General features: G+C 44.7%; 1 protein-coding gene across 1 annotated transcript; it reads right to left on the reverse strand.

Moving 5' to 3' along the window:
• LOC309716540 (forkhead box protein O6-like) lies at positions 1 to 26,676 on the reverse strand. The gene is made up of 2 exons (XM_082550399.1): positions 25,104 to 26,676; positions 1 to 1,862 (listed from the first exon to the last, which is right to left on the reverse strand). The coding sequence occupies exons 1-2, from the start codon at positions 25,590 to 25,592 to the stop codon at positions 147 to 149; spliced, it is 2,205 nt and encodes a 734-aa protein (XP_082406525.1). The 5' UTR covers positions 25,593 to 26,676; the 3' UTR covers positions 1 to 146.
• Positions 26,677 to 27,261: the final 585 nt, after the last annotated feature.

Below are 27,261 nucleotides of genomic sequence, written 5' to 3' on the forward strand. Positions count from 1 at the left end.
GGTGACAGTGGAATTGTCAAGACAACAAAGAGACATGGGAGTGTGGATCCTATAGTCTTTGTGTCAAATCAGGAATGTCACAGTTGAGCACAGTGCTTCATGAGGAGGGTCGTTCTTTCTGAGGGTTAGACGTGTTGTTCTTGACTTTACCCAGGCACCCAGCTCTGGTTGCTATGGGCTTGCTGTGGACCAGCCAGTCCACTCATTCCCATTCCCATACCCATAGTCACACCCATTCCCATACCCATGCCGATGCCCACACCTTGAGCTAACGAGCAGTCAAAGTTAAAGTCCATCTCCTCCCCAGAGTCCATGATATCATGGAGGAGGATGGACTCCACATCGCAGTCTAAGCTGCCATGGAACATGTCAATGTCCAGGTCAGCTGGTAGTCTCTCATGGGGGTGAGGTTGGTGATAGCCATGGTAGTTGCTACCAGCGGTACCACTGCCCATCCCGAGGCCATGGTGATACGGTCCATTACTCATGCCTTGGTGTTGTGGGTCTGGGTAATGGTTGTGACGTGGGTGGGGAGCTGTGGCAACATGGCACGAGTCCTGGGGCATGCCGAGCATACCTGCTGGATTTGGGGGGAGGGTGGTAGAAGCAGGAAGGTGGGCATGTGACGGGGGGCTGTACAGGTAAGGAGCTTTGTGGTTGTAGGTCTGCAACTGATTGCTGCTGCCACGTGGGGTCAGGGCAGCAGCCCGGGGTGGTGTGTGGTTATGGCTCTGGCTGAGGCTGTGACCATTGTGAGTGAGGCTGTGAGGTGAGTTGTGGTTGGTTACATTGTTGTGATTATGACTGGGAGTATGGCTGTGAGTTCTGTTATGGCTATGAGTTGAGCTGTGACTATGCAGTCCATTGTGGCTGTGGCCATTGTGGAGGCCGGGGTGGTGGCTGTGATGGTTGGCTCCAACTCCATTTGTAGCTTGATTCATCAGAGAATGGCTTTCCCTCTCCTGTCCCAGCATCATGTCCTTGGGACAGTATTGTTGTCCAGCTGGACCCCCTGTTAGCAGACTCTGAAGGGCATTAGTGCTTGAGTATGCTCGCATGGTTCCAGAGAAACTGGCTGGTTTGTTCTCCTGAATGGTCTGCATGGGTGAGTGGTGACGCAGCATCCCCATGCCTGTTGCCCCATAGACACTTGAACCATAGGAGCCCTGTCCTTTCACTCCAGAGTTGTAGTGATAGACAGCAGTTTGGTGCTTATGTCTGCCAATAGCTTGATGCTGCTGGTGTTGCTGCTGCTGTGAACGATGATGATGATAACCATCCTCCATCATCTGCTCATCCAGACTGATGGCACCTGTCAGGTTAGCCAGCTGAGGCAGCTGCTCAAGAGGAGGACAGTGATTTCCAGCACCCATGGATGGAGAGCGTGCACTAGTTGGCGACGGGTAGAGGTGAGGGGAGGTGGAACAGGACAGGCCGCCCTCCTCTGGTTCCTCTGGTTCTCCCTCTGCGAGGATGGGTGACAACCGCCCACTAAGGGTAGACGCTGATGAACTAGCCCTGGAATGGAGGTCTGTCCAAGCATCAAACTCACCATCTGTTCCAGATGCACCTCCGGCTCCTTGGAGGCCTTTCCGTGAAGGGCTGCCATGATCAGGGGAGCTCTGGAGCCCCACACTAGCAGACACAGCTCCAATCCCAGGGCGGCCAACCCTCTTGCCTCTGATCCGGCCTTTGCTTTTTAGGTATTTTGTGCTGTTGTCCATAGAGACTGCTCGTCTCCGCGGGGCTTTGCCCATTTTTCCTCCATCTGGATTGAGCATCCACCAGGAACTCTTCCCTGTACCCTCATTCTGCACCCGGATGAAGCGTGTGTGAAGGGACAGGTTGTGTCGGATTGAATTCTGCAGAAAGATAAAAGAGAAAGAAAAATATAAAACTAAACTGTAATATAATGAATGTCATTTCAATTACTATTTATGTAAAAATGTAAACAATTCAAATAAGGGAAATGTGCATAAGATTTAGATTAAAAAGTTCTACACGAAAATAAGATTGTTTTTAATACATCAAGTATTAAAGTCAATGCTCAAGAAAACCTTAACCACAAGCACAGCTGTCAGTATTGCATATAAACCATCCGGTCCATACATGATGAGTCACAGAAAATTGTCCTAAATTATCAGGTCGCTTCCGTTCCCAATATTAGATACACAAAACCAGAGTCGACTAAAATCAGGAAATTTAGAGCTCACTGAAAAGCACAAACATGCTCAAATAACAGCTACAGCTGGCATAAAGCAACACCCTGTCAGTCTTATCCCACCTGAAATGACCGAAGACTCCGACTTTAGACATTCTCCCTATGTACGTCAATCCTCCCACTTTCATTTCCATCAATCCATCTGTCCTCCTCTACTTCTGCTTTTAGCTGGCCTGATGTAAACCACTGAGGTTAGCTGTACTGTATGTTTGAAGTTGGTGCCAGCCTGGCTTAGTGCCAGCTCTGTCTCTTTCCTTCACGGAGGTTGAATGGGGGGATGTATCACAAGATCGAGCCGGGAGGAAGGAGGGCTAATGGATGTATCTCACCCTCTGACAGACCTTCACTGCCTATCTCCCTTCCCCTCCCTTGTTCTCTCTTTATCACAGTCCTGTATTTCTTTTTTGTCACTAAATGCTTCATATTTCAACTTGTCTCAATTTTCCTTTTTCCTATTTTACACACTTCTTTGAACGCAAGTCATTTCCAACTTCTGGCTTCAATCTCTATGCCTTCAATTATACAGTGTGCCACCAATTACTTTCCCATTATCCTCTACACTGGCATGGGTTGGGGTTAGCCAGTGACTCAGTCATTCAAAGGATATAGTTTCTATTTTTTAATCATTTATATCTCAAGGGTTGGTGAATAATAGCGATTTCCGAGTGTCAGGGAATCTGTTGTTATAATTCTGTTGTTTGTGCTGCATAAGTAATTTAGATGCTCAGGCAGGACAATATCAAATCAAAAAGCATCTCCTGCAGTTTGGGAATATACACATACAATGGATTGTTTCGGACTGAGGGGTACTCACACCACTCTCTTCATTATGTTGCACATTATTTGTATTTAGAGCGAATTGCACGGCAGGGAAACAAATCAAATTGCGACGGTGAACATATAAACGGGAGGTGAGCTGAATTCAGGTGATCTGTGAATGCCTCCTTGGGTTATTTCGCCGTGACACCTCCAGAACTGGGTAACCATGGCAACCGGGTAAACGCGCAATGGCAGAACTATATCATATTGTGGTACGAGTCAAGAGAGTCAGAGAGAGAAATGGAGGGAGAGTGGGGGATGGGGGAAAGGATGCAAGAGGAGGCGGCTGTTTGATGCTGCTGCTCCAACACTAAACAGCCTTTCATCTTGGCAGTGCAAGTCCGCAGGGGATGCCCGCTCCCTGCTTCTGACGGCTTCTCTACGTGCCGCGCCAACTCCCTGTCTCACCCTGGCTGGCTCATCCACCTATCATACCACTCCAAATCATCCCCCATCAAGTCCGGTGCATGCCCGAATTAAAACATATGTAAGCATTCATGCCTTTCCATCGCGGCCGGTGGTAAATGAGGCATCTTTCAGAGAGCTGAACCACTTCATGCCACAACTCTGTGTGACCTGTCTGATTCAAATCTCGATTTATCCCCGTATGAGGGAAGAGCAGCCCCATTGAACTTGGAGGGATTTGTCATCATCCCAAACCCTCTTTATCTGATGAATCCACCTGCTAGAGAGATTTGAGAGATTTCGGATGGTGGCCAGCAACGGCATCATCATCATTACTGGCTGCTGGCTTTCGATAGTTTTCTACCACATGTTTTTTGCTGTCATCCTGTTTGCACGTATTTGTGTGTGTGCTAGAATTTAAGATTACAAAGGTTGCAGGTGGTTTCATGGTGGGTGTGGTTCTGTCTGCCTCCTGTTCTCTGAGTCAGGGGCAATTTGACCAGCCTCTGGCCCTCACGCCCCTGAAACAGGCAGTCACTGCTAATCCCTCTCCATCCCCGAGTAATCCCAGACAATCCTGGGCTAATCCCAAGTTGATTCAGGGGCACTCCCAGCTGGGTGTCTCACACAGAGCTATGCCAGGTTACCACATACACAGCAGGCAGCTTGGATATGCTATGATCCTATAGTAGCAAAAAGTAAGGGGAGTTTGATGTGGGAAACAGGGACACTATAAAAACCTTATAGGATATGGTTAAAAACTACGCCAAATGTTCCTGTGTGTATTTTTACTGTATGATTTCTGAGGCAGGTGTTAACTATATTTTTAATTTCTCCAACAAATCAACTACCTCCAATTTGTGCCTGTCCTTGAGGGTTGGCTTTGTGACATTCTTTAGCCCTATGGGTTAAAGAATAGAATAAAATTGAAAACTTTATTATGCATTAAATATTCATAAAATGGAAATTCTCTTTTAGCCCCCTGGCTTGCTGAGACAGTCCGATGAAGCCCACAGAAACATACAATGACAGAGGAACACACATCACATGCCTGGGTTCAGCACGCTACTTCCTATTCAAATCATACGCCTTTAATACAATGAGGCTAGTGGAGAAGGCTCTAAATAATGAATGAACCAGTGGGTCATGTGGCGACATCCAGTGCTGGTACCATAATGCTGGAACGAACAAGATGGAGTCATAAGAACTGATGTGACTTCTTTGTTTCATAATCAAGAACTTTTTTTTTTTTTTCAGTTATTAGAACTGAACAGGCCCTTGGATGAGAGGTAAAACGTCACAAACCACACAAAAAAGAGTTGCTTTTCATTAAGAATTGCATGACCTGGTTGACTGAGAACCTGCACAGATATATAAAGAGCATCCACCCTCATCAAATACTGCTAAATCAGGCTGTAAGGAGTTAATTTGGCCACTAAGTAAAAGAGGCTAAGGGTGATAGTTTATGGACCAATCAAAGCCAATTAAGGTGAACAAGGCTTTTGTGACTGCAAGGAAACAATCAGCTTGGGTTCAACTCTCATTAAGGCCCAAAACACCTGATAGCTGATTTAGACATTTAGACAAAGGCAACGGGATAGGACTCTTTGTCCTCAGATTAAAAGATTATGTTCTTTACGAGCAAATCTCCCATGTTGACACTTTTTCCACCCTGCACAGGTGGACTAAGCAGTTGGGGGTGGGAGTTCAACTGGTTTTTATAACAGATACAGAAATCTATAAATCAAATCTAGCAGGAACATCCTTATGTGTTCCTCTTTCCTAACCTCTTCAAGAACCATTCATTTGGCTTTTGGAAATCTCACAACACCAATCGATGGCTCTACAGTTCTCCCTCCTTTCTTCCACATGCAAACTCAGTTTGATTCAGAGACTAGAGAGGCCTACTTAATGCTCAAAATCAATGACGTTTAATGCCTGTCAGTGCGCACATCAACATCTGACTAACTACACAATCCACCTGCAATATGAGGCCAATATGGGTGTTCAATATTCCATGTCCCCACTGGTCATATAACAATGTTAAATCGCCACAGGCTTGTGAGTTAGCTGTCTTTTCCCACTTGCACAAATTGGCTTAATGCCCAACATATCCCTCTGTTGCCACTCCCGAGATGTCAGTCAGGCATTAACATTGGGAGTAGCTGTAATATGGGGGTAGGAGGTATTGTGTTGGATGCAGTGATTCATCTGGGATAACCTGATTGACTGGCATGGGTTCAGCTGTGCTGGGGGATACAGCAGGAGGTGAAGGGTCCTGGGTATAAGGGGCGGGAATATAGCGGTAGCACAAGGGGCCCCTCTAAGCCACACAAATGGGTGCCCTCAAAATGCCCCCTACTTTCCCCATCCCCCTCCATTAGGGCAACATCAGAATCCACTCAGGGTTTTTTCCCGCTCACTCACAGAGGAGTGAGGAAACAGGTCAAATGGTTTATAAGACCCATCTTGTGGTGAATGTGCACTCATTCAAACAGAACTTAGTGAGAAACTAAGGACTGTGAATGAGGTCTGGGAACCAGCAAAAAGAAACCACTCACCCGATTCAAACAACCTCAAGAGTAAAGCAGTGTGGTGCGCTTGCCCAGCTAAGAACACAGCAGCTGTTCTTGTAGTGGCACCGGGTAAAACCGTTTGCCACACTCGACTGGTATTACCAAACCATTTCATGCAGAATGGAGCCATTATGTATTGTCAAAGGGTATCCCTCTATGGTGCACATTCATTTGATAAGCCTAAATCAAGGGGGAGTAACAGAAGCGCTAACTGTGTTTATTGTAATGCTGTTTTTGCCTGTGCAGAAGGCAGGAGGGATCAGGGGGAGGGGAGGTTTCAACACAAGCAGTTTTGTTCAGCGCAGGAATGAGTTTTGTCAGCTAAGCCTGTCTCCAGGCTATTGGTGGAAATTAGCGCCAGCTAAATATTCGCTTTCCGTGATTGATGTCACGGCTCGCGTTGTCCCTTTGAAGGGAAATAAAGAATTTAGAGCCATGTGGATTAATAGGGACAGGGTTGGGGGAATTTTATGTGTCTGAGGGGGACTTGAAGAGCGACTGAAGGGCCTAATGGCGGCACAGATATGGCACAATGAAGCTGTGACGATATGGTGTGTCAGAGAGAAGGAAAAGACAAGTGAGACTATGACAGTGAGTACAAGAAAGAAAATTGGAAATGGTTTGCGCGGGTGTGTGTGTGAGAGAGAAAAAGAGAGATGTAGCTATTTGCCTGAGAAGCCCAGAGTCAGATGATTAAAATCCCTTTAGGAGGCTTCTTTAAGAGAGACAGATGGGCAGACAGGCCTGTTTTGGAATGCAATCAAATTGAAAAGATTAAAAAGGAGTCTCTTTTATTAGGAGGTGAGAAACAGTTACTTCTCTGCCACATGCCATCATCGCCTCCACAGCAGTGGTCACGACTGCATTGGCATGCAAGGCACATTGCAGCCCTTGTTGAAGAAGAAATAAACCTGGGATTAAGAACTGCTTCTATCTCCGTGTATCACTGCGGGATCTCTGAAGATTGGCAGCTTTTGTAATTTCTTGTCGAACAGCTATGCACTGTAAGAAGAGTCAGAAACTTCAGGTTTCAATTTTTCCATCATCATTACAGGAAAGGCTAAATGCTAACTCATCAACTCGCCGATGGCCATCGTTTTACAAATAGAACTTTATCTTAATCCAAGCGGCAAATGTGAACAGGTACAATTCAAATGTGCATTCCCTTGGCCGCCATTGTACTTGAATAGACCGAGTTTGTGCAGTAGAGTGATTCAAGCACTGTGAAAGGTGCTCTGTACCCGACCCCATTATTCCACAACACTGCAGGAGTGCCATTTATAAAAAGGCTTAAAATGGAAAGCAAGTGTGTTGTAGTGTGTCTGGTAGCCTCAGATCAGGAAGTGGCTGTGAAGAGGGATGTAATGGAGTTGGTAGGGGATTCCTGCCTGACTGTGCACTAATTGCAGCCAATGGCTGGCGACCCATCAGCCGTGCCCACCCTGGAGGGAAAGGTTGGCATTGGGGTGGCAGGGTTTGGGATAGAGAAGGGCTGCTGCAGTTTTGATGGGTAAAAATAGATACTAACAGATTAGAAGAGCATCTGAGACACGGATAGGAGATCGGAAAATCCGCTCGGCTGATGCCAAGGGCAGCTGAGTGTTTCCGGTGGGCACAAAGGGGACACAATCTGGGCATCACGTCTAACTCCCACGCACGAAACGGGGGAGCCGTGTGGGCACACAAATGGGCACGTGCCACAGTATAGCATGGGTGTGGTTTTTTCCACTGGGACCTGCAAGGTAGGCAAAGCTCGCACCCTCCCACAGAGGATTCACACAACAGGTGTTAGGGCTGGGCCACCTGTGGGGCCGGCCGCCTGCTCGCACTTCACACCTCGTCTAGGGAGCAAACTAACATTTTCCACTGGGCTTGCCATGCTTTTGTTAAAGAGCAACACGTTTCTGGAGAGGCTTTTACAGCTCTTTTTTTTACAAGATCTGCAAGATATGCGTGCGTTCAAGTGTGTGCAAGTCAATCTGCATTTATGTGAGTGCCTGTGTGTCCATATTTGTGTATCAGTCCATTTAATAGCCAACAGGCACAGTGTGGATTTGATTATATTGAAACCTCCCTCTGCTATATACAAAGAAACTGTCAGCCAACAATGGAATCAATGCGGGCCCAGGCTTTTTTACCCCACACTCAGCTTCCACATAATCTCATTCATAACAATGAGAATCTCATTTCCTACATTCTAAAGGTCAGTGCACACCTCTGATCGCACTTTAATAAAAATCATTCTCAGCATTTAATTTAATTTCAGCAGAGCAGGAAACTCATAGGCAGCCATGCACATGGCATGAAAAATTAATCGGATCGTCCCTTTAATTGCTTCAATTTCACAGTATAGAGAAGAATGACCACAATCTCGAAGAAGAAAAATAATGCACAAATCCAGACCACAGCCACACATCTGTACAGGCGCATACTCAGACAGAAAAAAAGACGACAAGTGGAGTCATGTCAGCTGAAGTGCCAGGTTTGGTCACATTTCAATATAAAAAAAACATTTTTTTTGGATCCTCAGCAAGGACTGCCTCCATATCTTTTTCTCATCACACATTATAAGTCTCACCTAAATTGGCAAAGTGTACTCAACAGCCACACGTTCATCTTCAAACACACACGCACACACACACCTGTACACACACTCACTCCTTCTTTCACACACGTACATTGCACACACATGCCAACATGACACAAAGCCTGGCACACCGGGCACACTCATTACCGCAATGCCAAGCTACCAGTTGCTAAGGAGACCTGTGGGAGAGGGAGGGTTCCTTGTTGTTGCCATAGCAGCCGGCTTGCTCCCTGCCAACTCTCTCCCTCGGGGAGAAACAAGGCAAGAGGTGGGGGGTGAAGTGGGTAGAGGTAGGGGGCAGCAGTTTAATAGGGCTATGAGGTGCAGAGGAACTTCATTAGCCATCACTGTGCAGCGCACCAACCACTGTTTCCCATGAATGCCTACCCACATGCTGCACTTCAGCCTGCAGACTTCCACTTACTCACGCACAGCCCATAGACCCCCACTTATTCATACACCTATATGGAGAAGAAGATGAGAATTGCATGCTTAGAATGAAAAGCACAGTTTATCTGCACAGGGGAGGGGTTGAGAGGCCAGAGGTGGGTGAGACACAAAAGAAGTGTCTTGAATATGGGGGCCTATTTGGAAGAGAAGAGTGGTAGGGATCTAAATCACAGAGGCTTAGATAGTTAAAGGCTGTATGGAGACAATTTTCTCTGCGACTGTGTCTCCCCTGAACCAACTTTGACCTTCACTGACACCCTTTGTCCTTCACAGTACAGAATAGCACTGTACAGCCAAACAAAGAGTATCTAAGTATGTATACTCTTTGTATATACAACAGTATATATAGTATAATATCGCATAGGGTAGTATATGCAGACTTCACACTTGAATTCAATCATTTTAACAAAAATATTACAATGCTTAGGAATTAGGGGATTTTTTGTTCTTTTTTTTTGTTTTTTTGTTCAGATGCTCAAAAGTCATTTTAAATAGGTTCAAGTAGCATAATTATAAATATAAGGATCATTTTTTAATACTTATATGAGAGCCCTTTACAGTTAATAAATATCTGAAGTTTAGGTCCCAGGAACATAAGGATAGAGGAGGCTACTTTGGAAAAAAAAATCAATGATGTAACCCACAGATTAAGCCCACTTTGATTTCCTTCTTGTGGACATCACCCAGACTTTCACTAAGTAACAGTATACTGAGTCCGCAAACGTGTTGAACAATGGGCTTTTTCTCAGGAAGGAAAAAGTAAAAGTGATTGCACCGACATCGTGTTCATGGGGGGGAAAGACGTACTAATCCTTGAACTGTCAAGTGTTTGCAGTTTAAGAGTCAGAGTATTGGATGAAAAACAAAATGTTTTATCAGTTTATCAAAGGTACACTTCTGTTATTTGAAAGCACCGCTTTATAATAGATCTCAAATCAAGTACAAAATGAATCCAGGCTCATGTGAACATGGCTTTAAAGCAGGATACTTGTGGAATCAAGGAGAGGAGAGCTGTGTTGTAGGGTCAGGGTGATTTCAGTATTCAGGAGCAGTGCTTCGAATATTGACATCCCAGTAACCCATGATGCACCTGGCTGTCTCAAATTCTCATATTTTAAGTGCATGTGTACAGTATGAATGAGGGAGGCTATTGATTTGTTCTGAATGAACTCGCGAACACAGAAGCTTGGCCAATTTCACCGTAAACCCATAAGGACGTGAAACGAAGGATGATGAGAAAAAGACACTCCTGTCCAACTGAGAGGAACGAGGAGATGGGGGATAAGAGAAGAAGGGATTTACCCCTCCTCCATTCAAGTCTCCCCCTCCTCCCTCTTTTTTGTGAAACAAAAAGAGACCAATTAAGTCAGTTTGAGTTAGGGCTTTATGTGTGTGTATGTAATGAGCACATATGCAATAAAGGGAAAAAGAGGAGCCAAAATACTGTAAGTTGTACACAGCCTGTGTGAGAGTGGGGCAGTGTGGGGGGTGGGGGGGGGGGGGTAAAGGTTTGCTCCTTTTTTTCTTTTTTTTTTAGTGTGGGGTGAGGGTTATATGATGGAAGCTCACTCTCTCTCTTTTTCTAGCCTAAGAGGACCAAACTTGCTTTCAGCTCCTCGACGGGAGACGCTGAAATATTAATCGCCACGCTCCAGCCGCAGACTAGTGAACACAATCGCTTCAAACTCCCACCCTAATGAGTGTGTTCATGAATGGCTAATGTGCACAGATGGGGGGCTGATGACTGGATAGATCGCAATGGGGAGGAGACGGAGGGAAATGAGGATGGGAGGGAAAGTGAAATTTTGGCGGTGTGGGCTAGTGAGGGGGTGCAGATGCATGCCATGACCTTTTAAGAGCCTCCTGAAAATATAATTAACACTGGCCCTATGCTAGTGTTTCTTTCCTTTATTGCCTCTCCCACACACACACACATTCTTGTTCACACAGACTATGATTCCTTATTCTCATCGTCTCACCTCCGAGTGCTATCCTATTGTTTACCCCTTGCCCTTAGCACATACGCTCCGTTGAGCTGATGCACAATCGTTTTCTGGGGATTAAACTTCAAAATGATTCACATACTTTCAGGGAACACCTCAGCGTTCCCTGCCATGTTTTCGCAGACATCCGGAAATAAGTAAAAACATGATTCAACATTAAAACTGCAGAAGCGGTATGTTTTTCCTGGCCCCCTACATGGATACATCACAGAAAGGGGATGGAATGAATTCACAGGGTGTGGAGGAGCAAGGTGAAGACTTCTTTCACTCTTAATATCTTTTATATCCACGGAGAATTTAGGGTCACATCACATATGGTTGGTTTGACTCTTAAATGAATCTTAACCTGCTTGCAACAAGGGGCGCATAGACTAAAACACTCTCTCAGCTGGAGGTTGTTGCATCTGAATGTTAATGCATTGTATGCGGATTTTATGGCTTTATCTGACCCACTGGTTTTAAACTGGGGACACATTTATCTAAGCATATTCCCATCCTCATCAGAGACTACTCTCCTAATGATGTTGGAGACATCTCGATAAGATGTGAAGAATAGCAGAAATGTAAAATAATGCATGTTCCCAGGACTCTCCATTAGGCCCCCAGATTAAGAGCACCCATGTCAACGCATATACAGACGCACACCAATGCATTAACATGCATAGACTCTCAGCATATAATTAGAGGGATGAGATGCTGTGACCTAATTCCAAAAGCGCTCCATGGTAGTTAGGGATCTCTGCTTGGATTATAACGGGAAAATGTAAGGTGCCTCTCACTGAGAAGTATGGGGATATAAAGGACTAGGAAGTGATGGATAGTGCGTTCAATAATAAAATAAAGTAATGATTCAACACATGCTTTCTCCTTTTAAAAATGAACAACACTGAGGTAGCAGACAGTGAGACAACCTCCACCATGTGTAATATGCGGACGTTTTATAGATCCTGTACAATTATGTACCTCACTAGGACACTTCCATAAATTTGGACCACAGACAAATACTCCAATTTGAAAACTGGCAGCATCACAAACCTGCTCATGCTCACTGTACTTTAAGTGGCTGATTTAAAAAGATACTGATGTTTTAACTTTGCCTTAAAAAAAAATCAATTTCTGTCTCACTAATTCCATCAGTTCTGTCAAATTTGCAAAAATAATGTGGATTACCCATGCAGTGTGACACTTGATACTGTACCTGCAGAAAAAAATGGAAAATCCTGTTTAGCCAGGGGAATGCTTGATTAAAAACTATGTTATACAACATATGTCTGTATTGGCATCTCAAGTTTATTTGCTATCAAGCTGAAAAACTCAAAGACATGTTGGTTGCATCGTTAACTAGCCAGCTACCCTATGATTACCTTGATGGCCCGGGTCTATCCATCATATAAAAATTCCTGAGGACAGATGCAGCTCGATGAGGGCATATTTATAACAAGTGCATGTCCGTGAGCAACACTTGGAGGAGGCTTGGGCTTGCGTGCAGAGACAGCGTTGGTCACATACTCATTCAAATAGGCACAAATACACATCTGCCAGCATTTTTCAATGGGCTGCTACATGAATGTGAAGCAGTGCTACACCTCTATATGTTTTGTGTGTCTATGTCACGACACTCCTGGAAGGGGGCTGCAGCGTTTCCGCCTGAGCGCGACTGTCAGTGGGCATCACTCAACCCTGCAGTGTGGCAGGACGCGAGGATCATTAGTGGAGACGGAGGGAGCAAGAGAGGGAGCAGAATGGAGGAGAGCAAAGGAGAAAAGGGGAGAGAGGGGCAGTGACTGTGCGAGTCGAGCAGTGCGTCTCTATATCCGTCTTGAGAGCATTACACACAGCAGTGCACTTTCCCTCTCTGTCACGCAATCACCCCACCACAAAGACCCCAGAACTGCCCCCTTCTCTGTCATACCCCCCTTCCCCCGTCACTTTCCTTCCCTCCACCCATCTTACCCTCTTTCACCCTACATCTCTGATTGACCCTCTCCATTCCTGCCCATCTCTCTCGGGCCATGCCCTCACTTAAGCATGGTGCGCTGCAGCTTTTCATTTCCCAAGCTCCAGATTTATCCACCTACTTCCCTTCTTCAGTAACATCTTTCCATCTCAGCCCATTGCTCCCATTTTCACCCACTCTGCATGACACAGATGATCTTTTCCTAGCACTAAGCATCATTGCTACTTGACCTACTCTTAACCACAGCAAGGAGAAACAACTGTTCCACATGAGCCCATTTTTACTTCTTTTTCCCTTTTGCTTTACTGCATCTCAGCGCTTCATCGCTTGCAGGTATTTGCACCAGGCCTTTGCCATTTCATTCAGAAGATTATTCATCGTGTAGCCAGCAATCCTTCGATTCCTCTGACACTTTGTGTCAGTACGCTTCTTGTCCACGGTCATTTGCGTAACCCGCCAATAGCCTCCCTCTCTATCATTTCCTTCGCTTACCTTCTTTAGACAGAATGATCCTTATGATCTTCTTCTATCTCTCCAGGTGTGCGACCTGTGCTGCAAGGCCCCGTACTGAATACCAGAATCAACATGCCTGACATTTAAACAAGCAGAACAACTTTTATATAGATTGCTATGTTGGCACAAGCGCTAATTCTCGCCTTAGTTTGCTTATTCAGGAGGTTTCCAGGTTCAGGCATCCATCTGTGTGCTTTACTGTCGTAGCATTTATCACACACAGATTAGGCCTATTCTGTGATACATTTGTCCCCAATGAAACATTAGCAAGCCTGGCACAGAATGCAGTTTAGCACTACAGCCAGGCTAATGACAAGAGTACAACAGTGTCTGTATCATAAAGATTTTGTCTCGCCATTCATTTTCAAATAAGGATTATTAATTCTATGCTTCAAAATTGAGTTTTTTTCCCAAGCCACCATTTGTACATAAAAGAGGAACAGTTATACAGCTTGTACTGTGTAAAAATTTGCCATAATCTCTTAAGCAAAAGAAGAACAAATTTAACACAGATAAAGTAAGACATTTAAATGCCACCCTTTAGTCTTTGGGTGCAATTAATGTGATCCCCCCCCCACCACCACCACCACCACCCCCTCGATGTTTTCATTTAATATGCTAAACAGTTCGAAACAACACAAACCTTCATCGATAAAACATTAATTAAATTAACCACTAACACACATAGATATTTTTAAGTAGGAACTTAACAACTTCTAGACCTTTAAGTGCTTTCTCCAGCAAACAAAAGAAAGGGGAATGGCTTCCACCTATTTTATTTTAGACATTCGGAATTTTGGAGAGGTGTTTAGAGATATAGGAAAGACGAGAGCTCAAAGGTGCATTTGCACACATGAAACCCTGACCACAATGCCATCCCCTCAGCTGCCCCTTTTGCACCTCCTTGCCACTCATCTAGATCTCTCCCCAGCCAGTCTTTGGGCAAGGATCACTTGTAAGGATTTGAGAAAAGACTTCACTAAGCTGATTGCTAAAGGGAAGGGGCAAATTACCATTGCACAACGGCGTAAAAACCTTCTTGGGTCATGGTTTGCCTTATGTAATAGATTGTGTGTACGTGTAACAGTGTGTATGTGTGTCTGTCTGTGTGTGTTCCCGCAACACCACCCCTCCCACCCACCACTCCTACCCCACGCCATTTACCCATTTTGCACTAATTGAGGGATCTTTTTTCGGAAGCTGTTATTGCACGCATTTAATTATTTATTTTGACGGGAAGCAATCTGGTGGCTAGTGAAGGGATCGCGAACATGGTGTGTGTGTGTGTGTGTGTGTGTGTGTGTGTGTGTGTGTGTGTGTGTGTGTGTGTGTGAGTGAGAGAGAGAGAGAGAGAGAGAAAGAAAGGGAGAAAGTGAGTGGGAGGGCAAAGATGATCAAGACCAGGTCAGTATAGCTTTTTTAGCAGGAGGGGCTTAAATGTGTGTGTGAGGCCAAAGCTACTGTAAGCTAACTATGATGCATGTCTGTAGAGCTTTGCATGTAAGAACAGTATATAAGAAATGTACTGTTTGTGAATGGCTGTGTGCATATGTGTGTGTTGCATCTCAGAGTGCACGGCTTTCTGAGTGCAATGGGACTGCACTAATGGACGCACACTTGAGCTGAAGTGTGCAGAGTGTAGCTGAAGTGCAGCCAAGTCTAGCTTCCAGTCCTGCTTGGAAGCCCTGTAATCTACTCTCTACTATTCTAGCTCTTTTCTCTCCCTCCCCGTTTTCCTCTCTTCTCACTCCCCGTCCTTCTATCGCTATCTAACAATTTAATATTTTCATCCCTTCTTCACTGACTGAGCCAGCTTCCCCAGTCTCCCCACTGTCTCCCTATTAAATCTCTTTATCCAGGTTCTGAAACTGGAGAGACGCAGATCAGCAGCATCACCGACTGGCTTGGACTTTACTTTTCTTCTCCTTCCCCTCCTCCCTGCCGTGCAGTGAGGAGAATGAAATAAGGGAAGACGACATGTAACCACCAGTAGTCTTGACCTTTATCAAGCTCCAGTGCCTGAGGCAGGGTGAATGAGACATTAAGAAAATGACTGAGCATTATTAACCCCTACTTACTTACACACACACACACACACACACACACACACACACACACACACACACACACACACACGGCACACTGTCTGGTCTGAAAAATGGCTCTGATGTTTCTATCCTTGACTGATACTTTTCTGACAGTTAAGGATAAGCTAATGCCAATTGATCAAACTGTGAATAACACCTACATATTCTCTGTCACGTCACTTTAAAAAGGAAAAAAAAATGGCAAGACCGGCCCGGCCTGCCAGCTCAGATTGTTTAACTGTGATTGATCCCAGCACTTCTGAATGCCAAGTCCTGTGGAGAATTGATGTTTCATTATAAACCAACTGCACAAGTTCTTCAAATAATGCATCAGCCTCGAAGACTAAGCTAGACCTGTGAGGGCTAGACGCTAACCTTGACAGATGCAGTCTCAGCCAATCTCTATTTCTAATGAGAGATCATTTTATCCTGTCTTCTTTCTCTCTCTCTCTCTTTTTTTTTCTCCGCCTGTGTGCACGAGCATGCGACTGGCACACGTGCATGTGTGGCCATCCTTCTACTCCAGTCAATCAATGAGCAGAGACAATTCCCCGAGTGACATTTACGGAGAAGAAAGAGACCCATTTATCACTTTAGTTTTGGGATAATAAAAGAATGACTGAATGAGGCAGTGTGTGTGTATATGTGTGTGCGAGGTAGAGAACAGGCAAGAGAGAGAGAGAGAGAGCGCTAAAGATGAAAAGGGGATTTCAAAAGCACATGAAAGGAGCAGGAGAAATGAGCGAGGGAAGAGGGAAATGAGTGATAAAAAGGCTACTTTGTGAGGAGGACTGAGAGTGTGAAATAGAACAAGGGAGGAGAGAAGAGAAGGCCGTGAGTGACTGACAGTGAAAAAGAGAGCATGAAAAAGCAGAGTGGTGGCGGGGGGAAGCCTGGAGTAAGGAAAGGGAAAAAAATGCAGAGACACAGGAAAGAAGATAGAAAAGAGCTCTTGGCACAGAATGGGAAAAAAAAATAAAGTGAAAGATGGGGGGGTGGCAGAAGTGGAAAAAAAGGTCCGAGAGAGACAGAAAGGTAGAGGAGAGAATAAGGAGACAACGAGGCCGACGTGCTGGGTTCATGCAGGGATATAAGCAGACTCGGAGTTCAGACCTCACACGGTCAGCATACTAAACACCGGACCTAGTGTCCTGACCCAGATTCATGCCACTGACATACAAATCCAAATAAGGACGGAAGACACCCCCCACCCCCGATTTTCCGTAGCTTCCATCAACACAAACTCCCTCCCCCTCATCCCCAGCTGGTCTCGCAGTCACCTCATAACCCAACAACCTCACTCCAATCCTGTAACCTCCCCACACATATGCTGGCTCCCACACACATTTGCTCACACATGGGTTGCTTTACACATACAAAATGTACAAGCCCACAGATTCACGTATCTTTTCCTTTCCTTCCCTCAAGGTTAGTTTCAACTTTTCAGCTCATGTGAGCCGATGTCACAGCTCAGCAGGGTGCTGACCAGTGGTTCCCCGGGATGACCTCCACAGCTCCGTCCATCAGCTCCATGGTCCAGCCACAGCATACACACCAGCCATTAGCATTAAAAAAAAGCATCTTTCCTGCACATAACTGTTGCAACTCCTCCTCACAGCTGCCATCATTTTTTTCTTTCTTTTTTTCTATCCACCTGCTCATATCAGTCAGCGTTAACTACATTTCCCTTTGTGAGGCGGCTCCCTCCATCACTCGCCGGTTCCGCCGACCTCAGGTAAACTGATCGACGGCCCTTACGCGCACCACTTTCCCCTCCCACAGTCCTTTGGCTCGTGACAGGGGCTTGATGGACAGGCACACAGAAGCGAGAGACCTGGCACACGGCTGCCAGGAAGGGTCTGGAGATTGGAGCGTTGTGAAATACTCCGTTTAACTCGACGTACATCATCTCTTTCTCGGGGACAGACACGGCAATCTTCATGCACCTAAGCACACACATTTACACACATGCACATGCGCACGGCCATCAATCCCCTGCATACAGGAAGAGATATCAGACGAAGGGAAAAAATTGAATTAGGAAATATGGGCACAGTGATTTGTGAGAAGCCAGTTTTGAGGCTAGGAGAGAAATACAGCTTGGAGTGCACTTCATCTTATAGCACCAGCAAAGGGGAAGAAGCATCTGTGTTGTTTATCTAAAGCCCCCATCTACTTACAATGGCTTGATTTGAAATATTCATATACATGTATGACAAGATCAGGCCCATTATGTTGCACTCTCTGCGGGGCTTCACTGAATGGACTGAATGGAAACCCATCAGTCAGTGTAAATTATGAAAACAAGATACATTACATAAGCCTATAGATGGGCATGAAGAGGAGTATTATTGTAGCGTCATATCAATCATGGCAACACACGTTCGACTGTGTCATCAGTATGATAATAGGCTATAGGCTATTTCAAGGATAAACCCACCATTATAATAATTCACAAAGCCAATAACGAAAGGAAAACATATTAGGCTTTGTGTAGTGTGCAACATAAGGCATCACACTGCTCGTGTTTTTGATGGATCTGTAACTATACCCCCAGTCATAATGAATCACACATCATATATCCTACATGGGCTCCAACCAATGATTGTTATTTGCTCATAAATTGATGTTATCAGTATGGTAAATCAGAGAATTGTTTAGTATGGAAAGAGTCAGAAAGCTGCACCCCGAGGCAACATCTGTAAGTAACCTCTTTTGTCTGACCAACAGCACAAGTTTTATCTAATTTAGGATTACGATACAATGCCGACAAGATAACTAAACTTCTCATTTAAGAAGCTGGAAACAAAACAACATTTTTTTTTGACTGTAAATGACAAGACTGAGAAGTATTTTTCTGCTAAACCATGACTTTAACAACTTACTGTTTCAGCTCCACAGTCTGCCACATCATCTGTAGAGGAATTCTCAAATAGCGCATGTTCTGTATCTAATCATCCACATATATAAAGGCACATTTTTAAGTACATATCAAAATAGCATGTTCATAGGATGTTATGCTATTAAGGCGTTCAATAATGTGAAGCAGGCTAGCCGAGGGCCATCTTGCTGTGACATGGGTAAGTACTGGAGACGGAGCAGAACAGAATGGAGCAGAGCAGGCCATGTAGTGGTGGAGAAAAAGACAGAGAGAGTCAACCCAGCGTGACTACCGTCTGCCTGAGTGGAGCAGCCTGCCTGCAATTAAGGTGGAATCAGGGAGAAATCTGCGCTGCCTTGATAATGAGCCTCGTCTGAATTATTAACGAGAGCTGTTCCCCCGGGACCCGGGCTCCCACTGAGCCCATCAACCCCCCTCCCCCCCCCATCCCCTCCCAACACACCCACATGCACACAGAGACACACAAACACGCACTCACACAAGGAGAAGAGAGAGAAACACACTCTGAAACATCCATATCCGCACACCACAACAATGACACATTGTGCACGCTGACACACATATGAGCAACAAGCATGCCGCTACACACGGAGAGCAAAAATTTTTAGCACCACGAGGGCTCAAACATTTTTATTCACAAGCTGAAGTGATATCCAAAGCCATTTAATACATTTGCAATACAAACATTTCTCTAGGACATAATAACTCCATCCTCTAGCCATCAGATCAGACGTGACACACTTTTCTCTGTATTAGAATGATTTACTTTGACATAGCGGTTGAAAAATCCCAGAAATCTCAGATATTAGAAAAACTGTTGTGTGAATCCTATCCATTGAGCTTACACTACTGAATCATGTACAACAACTATTTTCTAAACCGCATCGGGAGCACCATACTGAGGCATTTCATTTCAATCCCTGTTATTATACGATGAGTCACTCATTGTGTATTAGTCATTTTGGAAAGTGTTTATGGCCTTAAATGAAAAATGCTTTATTCTAAGAAGTTTATTTTAGGAGTAATAATACTATTAATTCCACCGACCTCTTGTTCAACAATCCCTCTAAACTAACAGACTGTAATACGGAATATATTTTATTAACAAGACCACAAGTCACACTGTTCCCTGTGTCAGTATAATGTGGTGGGAAGGTTAACGGAGTAGGAACATAGTGGCTTTTGCTCACTTTTATTGAAATGTGGGCACTGTGTATGCTCGGGGACTCACTGTGTGCCCAGCAGCACTACCCTGACATAGCTTCACTCTGTTCCCTTCCCCAATTTCAGTGCGGGTTCCATGGAAATAAAAAGCGATATGTCCTAATCACAAAGCACTGATGTAACACTCAAAGCCCCCCGCACCCCATCAAATCTCCATGGCATCAACCTTACATGGCCTCAGAGTGAAACACACACCACATTCTGTCCATGCAGCTGTGAACAGTTTGGCCAAAATATCCGCGGAGAGCTTACCAAACAGAGCCACGCCTTCCTTATGAGCCAATCACCACGAGTCAGACAGCTTTCAAAACAAATCAGACAGCAAAATGGAAGTGCAGAAAGTAGCTTCCTCACTCGGGTCAGCCCCCTCCCCCCCCAAAAAAAAAAAAAAAATGGTTCACCCCACCCAAGAACAGAGTGTTCCTCCATGGGTGGTTTGAGGAGGCACAAGTGTGTTGTGTGTTTCGTGCAAATGTGTACGCCTGAGGGAATGGTGGAAACCATCACCCTAAATAGTGCAACGGGAAAAGAATGACAATTTCTTTATGCTTCACTATGCATATGGGGAAGAAAAGGGAACAGAGTATTTAATATTTTGAGAAATGTCACCAAAGAAGAAATGTACAAAAAAAAAAAAAAAAGGCAAACGCGTGGGTAATAGCCTTGGTATTAAAAAATGCTTCAACTGTTGAAGTTCAACTGAGAACGGCATCCAAATTAATTCAACCCTGTCGAATTGGGAACTTGACGGCCTCATCCTCCAAAAGACTCAGAAGCTGAGACGAACTGTGCTGGGTAAAATCCAGCATTGTTATCCTATTATCTCTGAGATAATGTGAGATATGAGATTTCCCTTAGATAAGAGGAAGCATGCTGCTTAAGGCAGTCTAGATCACTGGTAGGAGACTGCTAAAGCTCAAAATCCTGACGCCATAGCTCCCTTGAGAAAGACTCCACACCTCAACTGGCATTCGTACCTAAAACCACTAATAAAGAAAGAATGCATAGAATGTATAATGAATAGATGGATAGACAGACTAGAAGAGAAAGGCAGGTAGATAAAAGAGGTGATAACATGGGTGTCTGGTAGAAAGAGTGATAAGAGAAAGCAAAGTAATATCAAAGGCAAAATTATATTGTTTTTCATATTACTGTCTCCTGATTGCTGTCTCCCATATTTGAATGCGTGCCCATGCTTTGGTAATTTGCATGTACATTAATCATTTTCACTGAGAAATGAACTGCCACGGCTGCCTGAAGGCTGCAGGGGAAAATGCAGTGAGAATGGGCTTCTTGGCATCAGATACCAGGTTCAAGCTGAATATACTGCCTGAATGCAACCTGGCTCTGGGTGAAGGAGGCACGGGGAGATGTAAAGTGTTCATAATCCTACACCATAAATCTGTCCAGCATGCATCATATGCTCTCATTTTGTGAGTGTGTGTGTGTGTGTGTGTGTGTGTGTGTGTGTGTGTGTGTGTGTGTGTGTGTGTGTGTGTGTGTGTGCCTGAGTGTCTGTCGCACTCTCAAATTACTCTGCTCCCCTGAGCCAAGACAGAGGATAAAATATGAATCAGCTGAATTCTAGGATAGTTTCCAGTCTTCCCAGACTCTCCTCGGCCATCATCAGGCAATACAAGCGTATGCACGTATAACAGACGTATGCACACAACTCTACACACACACATTGGAAGTTTCAAGTCTCTCCATATTGTGCTGAAGAGTCTGTCACACATTCTCGGCTATACATTTGACATTCATATCCCTCATATTTGCCAAGTGTCGCTCAGCAGCTGCTAGAGCGTTTGTATTGTGACAGGATTACGAGAGTCTGTCTCTCTTTACCTATAAATCAATTAGATAAAGTTATATAGTCATACTCTGTTATAAATACTACTGTCTGTTGAGACAGGGGTTATGCGCCTTTACAGGAGATAAGATTATACGTATACCTAGAGACATTTTTCCTTTCTTCCCTCTTCATTTCTCCAAATTCCATTTGTCTTTCCTTTGTAATGCTGCAGTCACTTTTCTGTCATACCTCCTGCTTTTTTTCTTGAGAGCAATCTTTCAGGCAAACCATCGATGGTTTGACTGATATTTCTTTTTTTTCCTTTTTCTTTTGCGTGTGTGTGTGTGCATGAACTTTTGCCCTTGTGGCCCTGCACAGACCTCTACCTAAATACACTTTATAAATAACAGTCTAATTGCTTTGGATTAAAGTGTCTAAGTGACTGCCTTGCACCCTTGCCAACTTGCTGCACAATCCCCTGGTGTCTGGCCACTCCAAGTATGAGAAAATTTCCTGGCAGAGCACGCACAATGAGGAAAAACTATATGTTTCAAGTAGACGGAAAAAGAAAATTATTCCACATCAGTGCTTATTAGTTGCAATTACAGAGAAATAAAGCATACTTAACATACTTTAACATACTTAATACACCAAAAGCATTGCTGTATTATGGATTTGTGAATTCCATAACCACCCATACTGGCTTATACAATAAAACAACACCCCAGAATCCCAATGGCATCTTCTAACACCCTTGATGTTAATGAACTTGTGGGAGCCTAGAGGGCAATCCCGACACCAAGTGGTACCCCGCCATTAGAGGCATTATGAAGTCAAGAGTAAGACTATATACCATTCACCGCAGTGACATGCTGTCAGACCAATCAGCAGCCCCAAGCACACACTCCAATAGAAGTAGACAGCCCCTCCCCCTGCACTAGCCCCCACAACACTACCAACCCTGACGCTTTGTTGCAATTGACATGTGCTTCTCCCACGCACAAATGCAGAATGCGTCCACATGCACTCATGGATGCTTTTACTCAGATGTAAGTAGCCTTGAATACATAAAGGACACACATATATGGAGGAGATTTAGTATCAGTCACTAACATCAGTTCAAAATCCCATTAATTTCTGGGTTGGATCAGTTTATGTACAGAAAACTAGAAAATAAAAGACAGTGAAGTTGCCACTAATCTAATAGGGGTTCACAAGAACACAGTTCTATCCTCCCTCCACTAAGGAGCTGATTAGGAAGCCGTGACCTCAGAATATTGCAGCCTTCCTAGAAGTCAGAAGCCATTAGGTATTTATAGGAGCTTAATGGCACTGTCTAGGTGTACTGGCTGTCTACTACCCAGCATCAAGCCAGCATCACATCCTTTCCAATTGCAGTCACGGCAACACAATCTGCTCTATAAGATTTTTCTAGAACCGCTATGTTCAATAACAACAGCCTCGAGAGATTTCAATGTCTTTAAGTTGGTTATCCCCCCAAAGCACGACCACTCCTTTCAAGAAAACTAACCTCCACCTTTGAACTTCGCATTGAAACTGCAAACTTATACCACTTAATTTCATTTGATTGCATCACCGTATTATTTTTGTTTTGTTTTCCCTGTTTCTCTGCCACTATAGAAAAAAAAAAGAGTTTTACATGAAAGGCTCTGCTCATACAATATTGTTGATTGGGATCAAAATGTCATGAATACTCCCAACTCACAAATACTAGTGTCAAATTTAATTGCTTGATGTGGTTGTAAAATTATATGTATCAGAGTGCACCTGTTTTATGCACATGTACAGTAAGAGAGAAGGCAGATGGATTTGGGGTCCATGTGGCTTCATACTGATACATTTATTATGGATTGGACATCCTGTGATTTCATATGCAACTCTTATATATTGAGCCACAGGTACTACAAACTTGGAGATGAATGTTGTGTTGCATGTACAGGTATGCTGCTGGGCGGCAGTATTCCACCAGCTGTTTGCTTGGTTCCTTTAGATGAGCTGCACATGTGACTTCTAAGTGTATGTTTATATTACCTCTCTGTCTCTGACCAAAACCAGGTCAGGCCTGTTACTGACATTACGGCTGCCTGCTGTAAACGACTTACCTAATCCCCCATCATTACCTGGAATGGGCCCCACGTCGCGCCTGTGGCCTGAAATAGCACAGGACCTCAGACTGCCACTGTCAACACCCTTAATTTGCAGTTTCATAAATAGCATAGTAGGGCTTTGGCGCGAAAGATAAAGAAGCCCCGTGGTTGCTGGTGTAAATGGAGAGCTAATGAAGAAGTCTACCTGAGGCCACACCTTAACAGTCATTTCAGTTTAACAGGACAGGCTTAAAATGACAGTCAGGTGCTACAGCTGAGGCCCCCACCCGGAAAAAAAAATGAGACTCAGCTCTGGTGACAGACTATGTTTTGAAAAAAGGTTAATTCCTCAGAAAGATAAGACAAATGCAAGTTGAAGTCATGCCATTACTTTGATATTTGTTGATATGTTATGGTGTAAATGGCACACCCTGTGGATGAATAGAAATAATGTGAAAGTATTTAACAAGATAAATTTAGCACCAAGCATTAGGTTGGAAGAGAAGTGTGGTTGCTTAACATGAAGTTAATGTGAAAGATCTCTTATCTTGTCTAATCATCTTGCTTACATACACATAACCTACTGGCACTGCATCTACAAAGAGCCATCACACTCAGCACGTCTTTTCTGTATTGACATGAAAATCAACTAACATCTAGTCTCAAAGCTCAGCTCTGCAAAGTTACACCATCAGGACAAGCACTGCTGCCCTGCTGATCCCTCTGCCCCCTCTCGCTGTCCTCAGCTGCCTATAATGAATAGAAACAAGATGAGGCTGGGAGCAGGGGCTGATAACATGGGCAGATGTCCAGGAGGTTACTCTAGGCTCTCAGCCAGACAGGCGGTGGTAGTGGACTGTGGTCAATTGTAGACGCCCCACTAAATATTTACATGGTGGTCAGTTGACCTGTGATCTCCTACAAGTGTCACTCAATTGATTCTTAGATATATTTTAATCATAACTAAAAGATCTGGACTTTCTCTCTGCATAAAAATGCATGGGATGATTTTCTCTGTTTGCCTATTATTAGCAGCATGTAGTAAGATTCATCGTGAACCGCTGTGGTCCTATTCCCACTGAGGGGATTTTATGCGCTATTATGAACACTGCTGCCCATGATGACCAGGCTCTCTGCAGCTGGGATGAGAAAAGCCCCTTTTTTCTTTCCTCTCTCTGTCTCATTTTTTTCTTTTCTATATAAAGACGTAACAAGTGATTCCACTCCACTCTATTACAATTTGCCTCAGTGATATATTAAAATGACTGACGGCAGTAATGAACTAAGACAAGATAACGCATGGCACCATTCATGCGTAACAGACGCGGAATCCCACGGTAACGTGTAAGTCACGCGGGGTGAAAGAATCATAATAGCTTAGTGAACAGGAATAATAATCGATATTATCACTGTGATTATCACAACCTTGTCACGCTGGCCCGGCTGCTTTATTTCTTACCTTCCAGCCAGCTGAGCTGTTACTGTCGCCCTTATCCTTGAAATAGGGCACATAACGGACCATCCAGTCGTATATCTGTGACAGTGTGAGTCTCTTTTCTGGGGTGCTCTCAATAGCGCGGGTAATGAGATCCGCGTAGGACTGGTTCCCCCACGCGTTTCGCCGGGAGGATTTGGCTTTGCGCAGGGGTCCGGTGACATCCAGAGCTGCGCCAGCCAAGCATGGGTGCGTCGCGCCTGTGGGTGCAGGGGCGCCGGCTGGATGCTTCAGCTCTCCCGGCGTTCCGCCCACGAGCCCCGCTCTGCAAGCGGGGATGTCTTCCGGTTCTACCTTGATGCTGGCCAGTGGAAGACCTACGTTCACCTCGTGTCCACCGGGGAAATCCTGTGGACAAGGCAGCGGCCAGGTGCATGAGCGAGGGCGGCTTTGAGGCTCGAAATCCGAATCAACCTGATGAGCGTCTAATTCGTCGTCCTCCATCATCAACATTTACCCTTCAGTTGAAAAAAGAATAAATCAAACGTAGAGCAAGGGTGGGGAAATACCTCCACGATTCACGTATCCCGCTGTCTTCAAGTAGGAATTTGCCTTGTAATATGGCTATTAAACTCAGTCTGAATCAATAATGGGCAATTCAGCGGAGTAGAAGAATCATGATGAATGAAAGAAAAATCATAGCCTCGCGTGTAGAGATAGCAGAAGTAATAAAAGTAATAATAATTTCTTGTCCATTTTACCTGAAGTAAATTATCTAATGGTGACTGAACTATTTATTTGGCAGTCCGCATCACCTTAAAACATTCAAACCCGTGTCAGTCTTGGGGGCTTCTCAATCCAGTTGCAGCAACAGATGATCTTTCAGATAAGGACAAAAGCAGCCGTCGATAAATCCTCCAGAAGACAACAGAAAGAAACGGGAAAGAAGGGGAAAATCACCAGGGCTGTGTAGAGAGCATCCACTGAGGCGATAATGCGTGATTACCGTGAATTATTAAATCTTCCAGTCTGCACGGATTAAGCTGGCAGCGGCACATTCAAGTCCATTCAGCCTGAACAGCACCCAACTGTCTGCAATTATAATGAAGAGGCGTGCGCTTGTGACGAATCGATAAATTCCCTGTCTGAAAAATATAAAGGAGGGAAAAATAGTCCGGCAATCAAATCTCGTATCCACTCGTCGGGCTGATAAAATTGGCTTTTATCACACCTCCTCTTGCTCCCCTCTATCACCCCTTGCCTTTTCTCACTCACTCAGATCCCACACATGTTCTCATTTGCTTACAACTCGTTCCGTCGATGTGAACCGAGGATGACGCGCCGGCGCTATATAGTAGAGATGCTGCCAATTGGAGTGCGCTCACGAAATCAATACTCTCCAAACATGATTACAGCGAAATCCCGAACTCTCTCTCTCTCTCGCTCTCCCTCTTTTCTCTGCTGCTCTCCCTCCTCTCTCCTGCGCCTCAGTTAGGCTACTAACGAAGGGGGCAAAAACCCAAAATTCTTAATCAAAACTCCGCATAATGATCTTTGTGGCGGAGCGTCACATGGCGCTTTGTGTGCCAGCCTCCGTGTCCAGCCCTAATAAAACAAGACAATGTGTAACACAGAGAAAGGGAACATTCCTGCACAATTGCGACACGGGTTTTTCTCTTTAAAAAAAAAAGTCTGAGCGTAACAAATTGTCGCGTGCACGGTGTGCAACGTCCAAATGCCCTTCAGGGAGAATTTACGGCGCCCGGCTCCGCTGATTATTTGCGGGCAATACCTCAGTGAGTGTAATTTTCTATGCCGATTAGACAGATTTAGTTCAGATTAACCGAGATTAGTTAACCCTAGATTTTAATCCGGTGGGGGGGGGGGGGTGCTTCAGATGCCAGAATGAAAGAAATATATATATCTCCTCCATACTTCACATAAATGAGGGTAAACAAAAGACTTACATATTGTCATTCCTAAACGCATTTGCCTCAAAGACACTCTGCCCGGCGCATTGAGCTCCGGTCAGAACCGTGTGCGCAATTCTTTAGCTTCACTGACCGAGGGGTCGAGGCGTTGGGGTCTCCGATCCTTTATCCTACCACCTTCTTCTAAGAGCTGACGGCTGGGCGGGGACAGAGTCACAGGTGCTTGAATCCGATTGGCCATCTCCCCTTAT

The sequence above is a fragment of the Aulonocara stuartgranti genome (genome assembly GCF_965226115.1).
Source record: "Aulonocara stuartgranti genome assembly, chromosome: 11".
Classification (NCBI taxonomy): Eukaryota; Metazoa; Chordata; class Actinopteri; order Cichliformes; family Cichlidae; genus Aulonocara; species Aulonocara stuartgranti.

Bases quoted from the DNA above. Each gene is read 5' to 3' on its own strand.
- LOC309716540 (XM_082550399.1), bottom strand. From the start codon at position 25,592: ATGTTGATGATGGAGGACGACGAATTAGACGCTCATCAGGTTGATTCG. The intron at 1,863-25,103 runs GTAAGAAATAAA...ATCTTTCTGCAG, and splicing joins ACAGCTCAGCTGGCTGGAAG to AATTCAATCCGACACAACCT.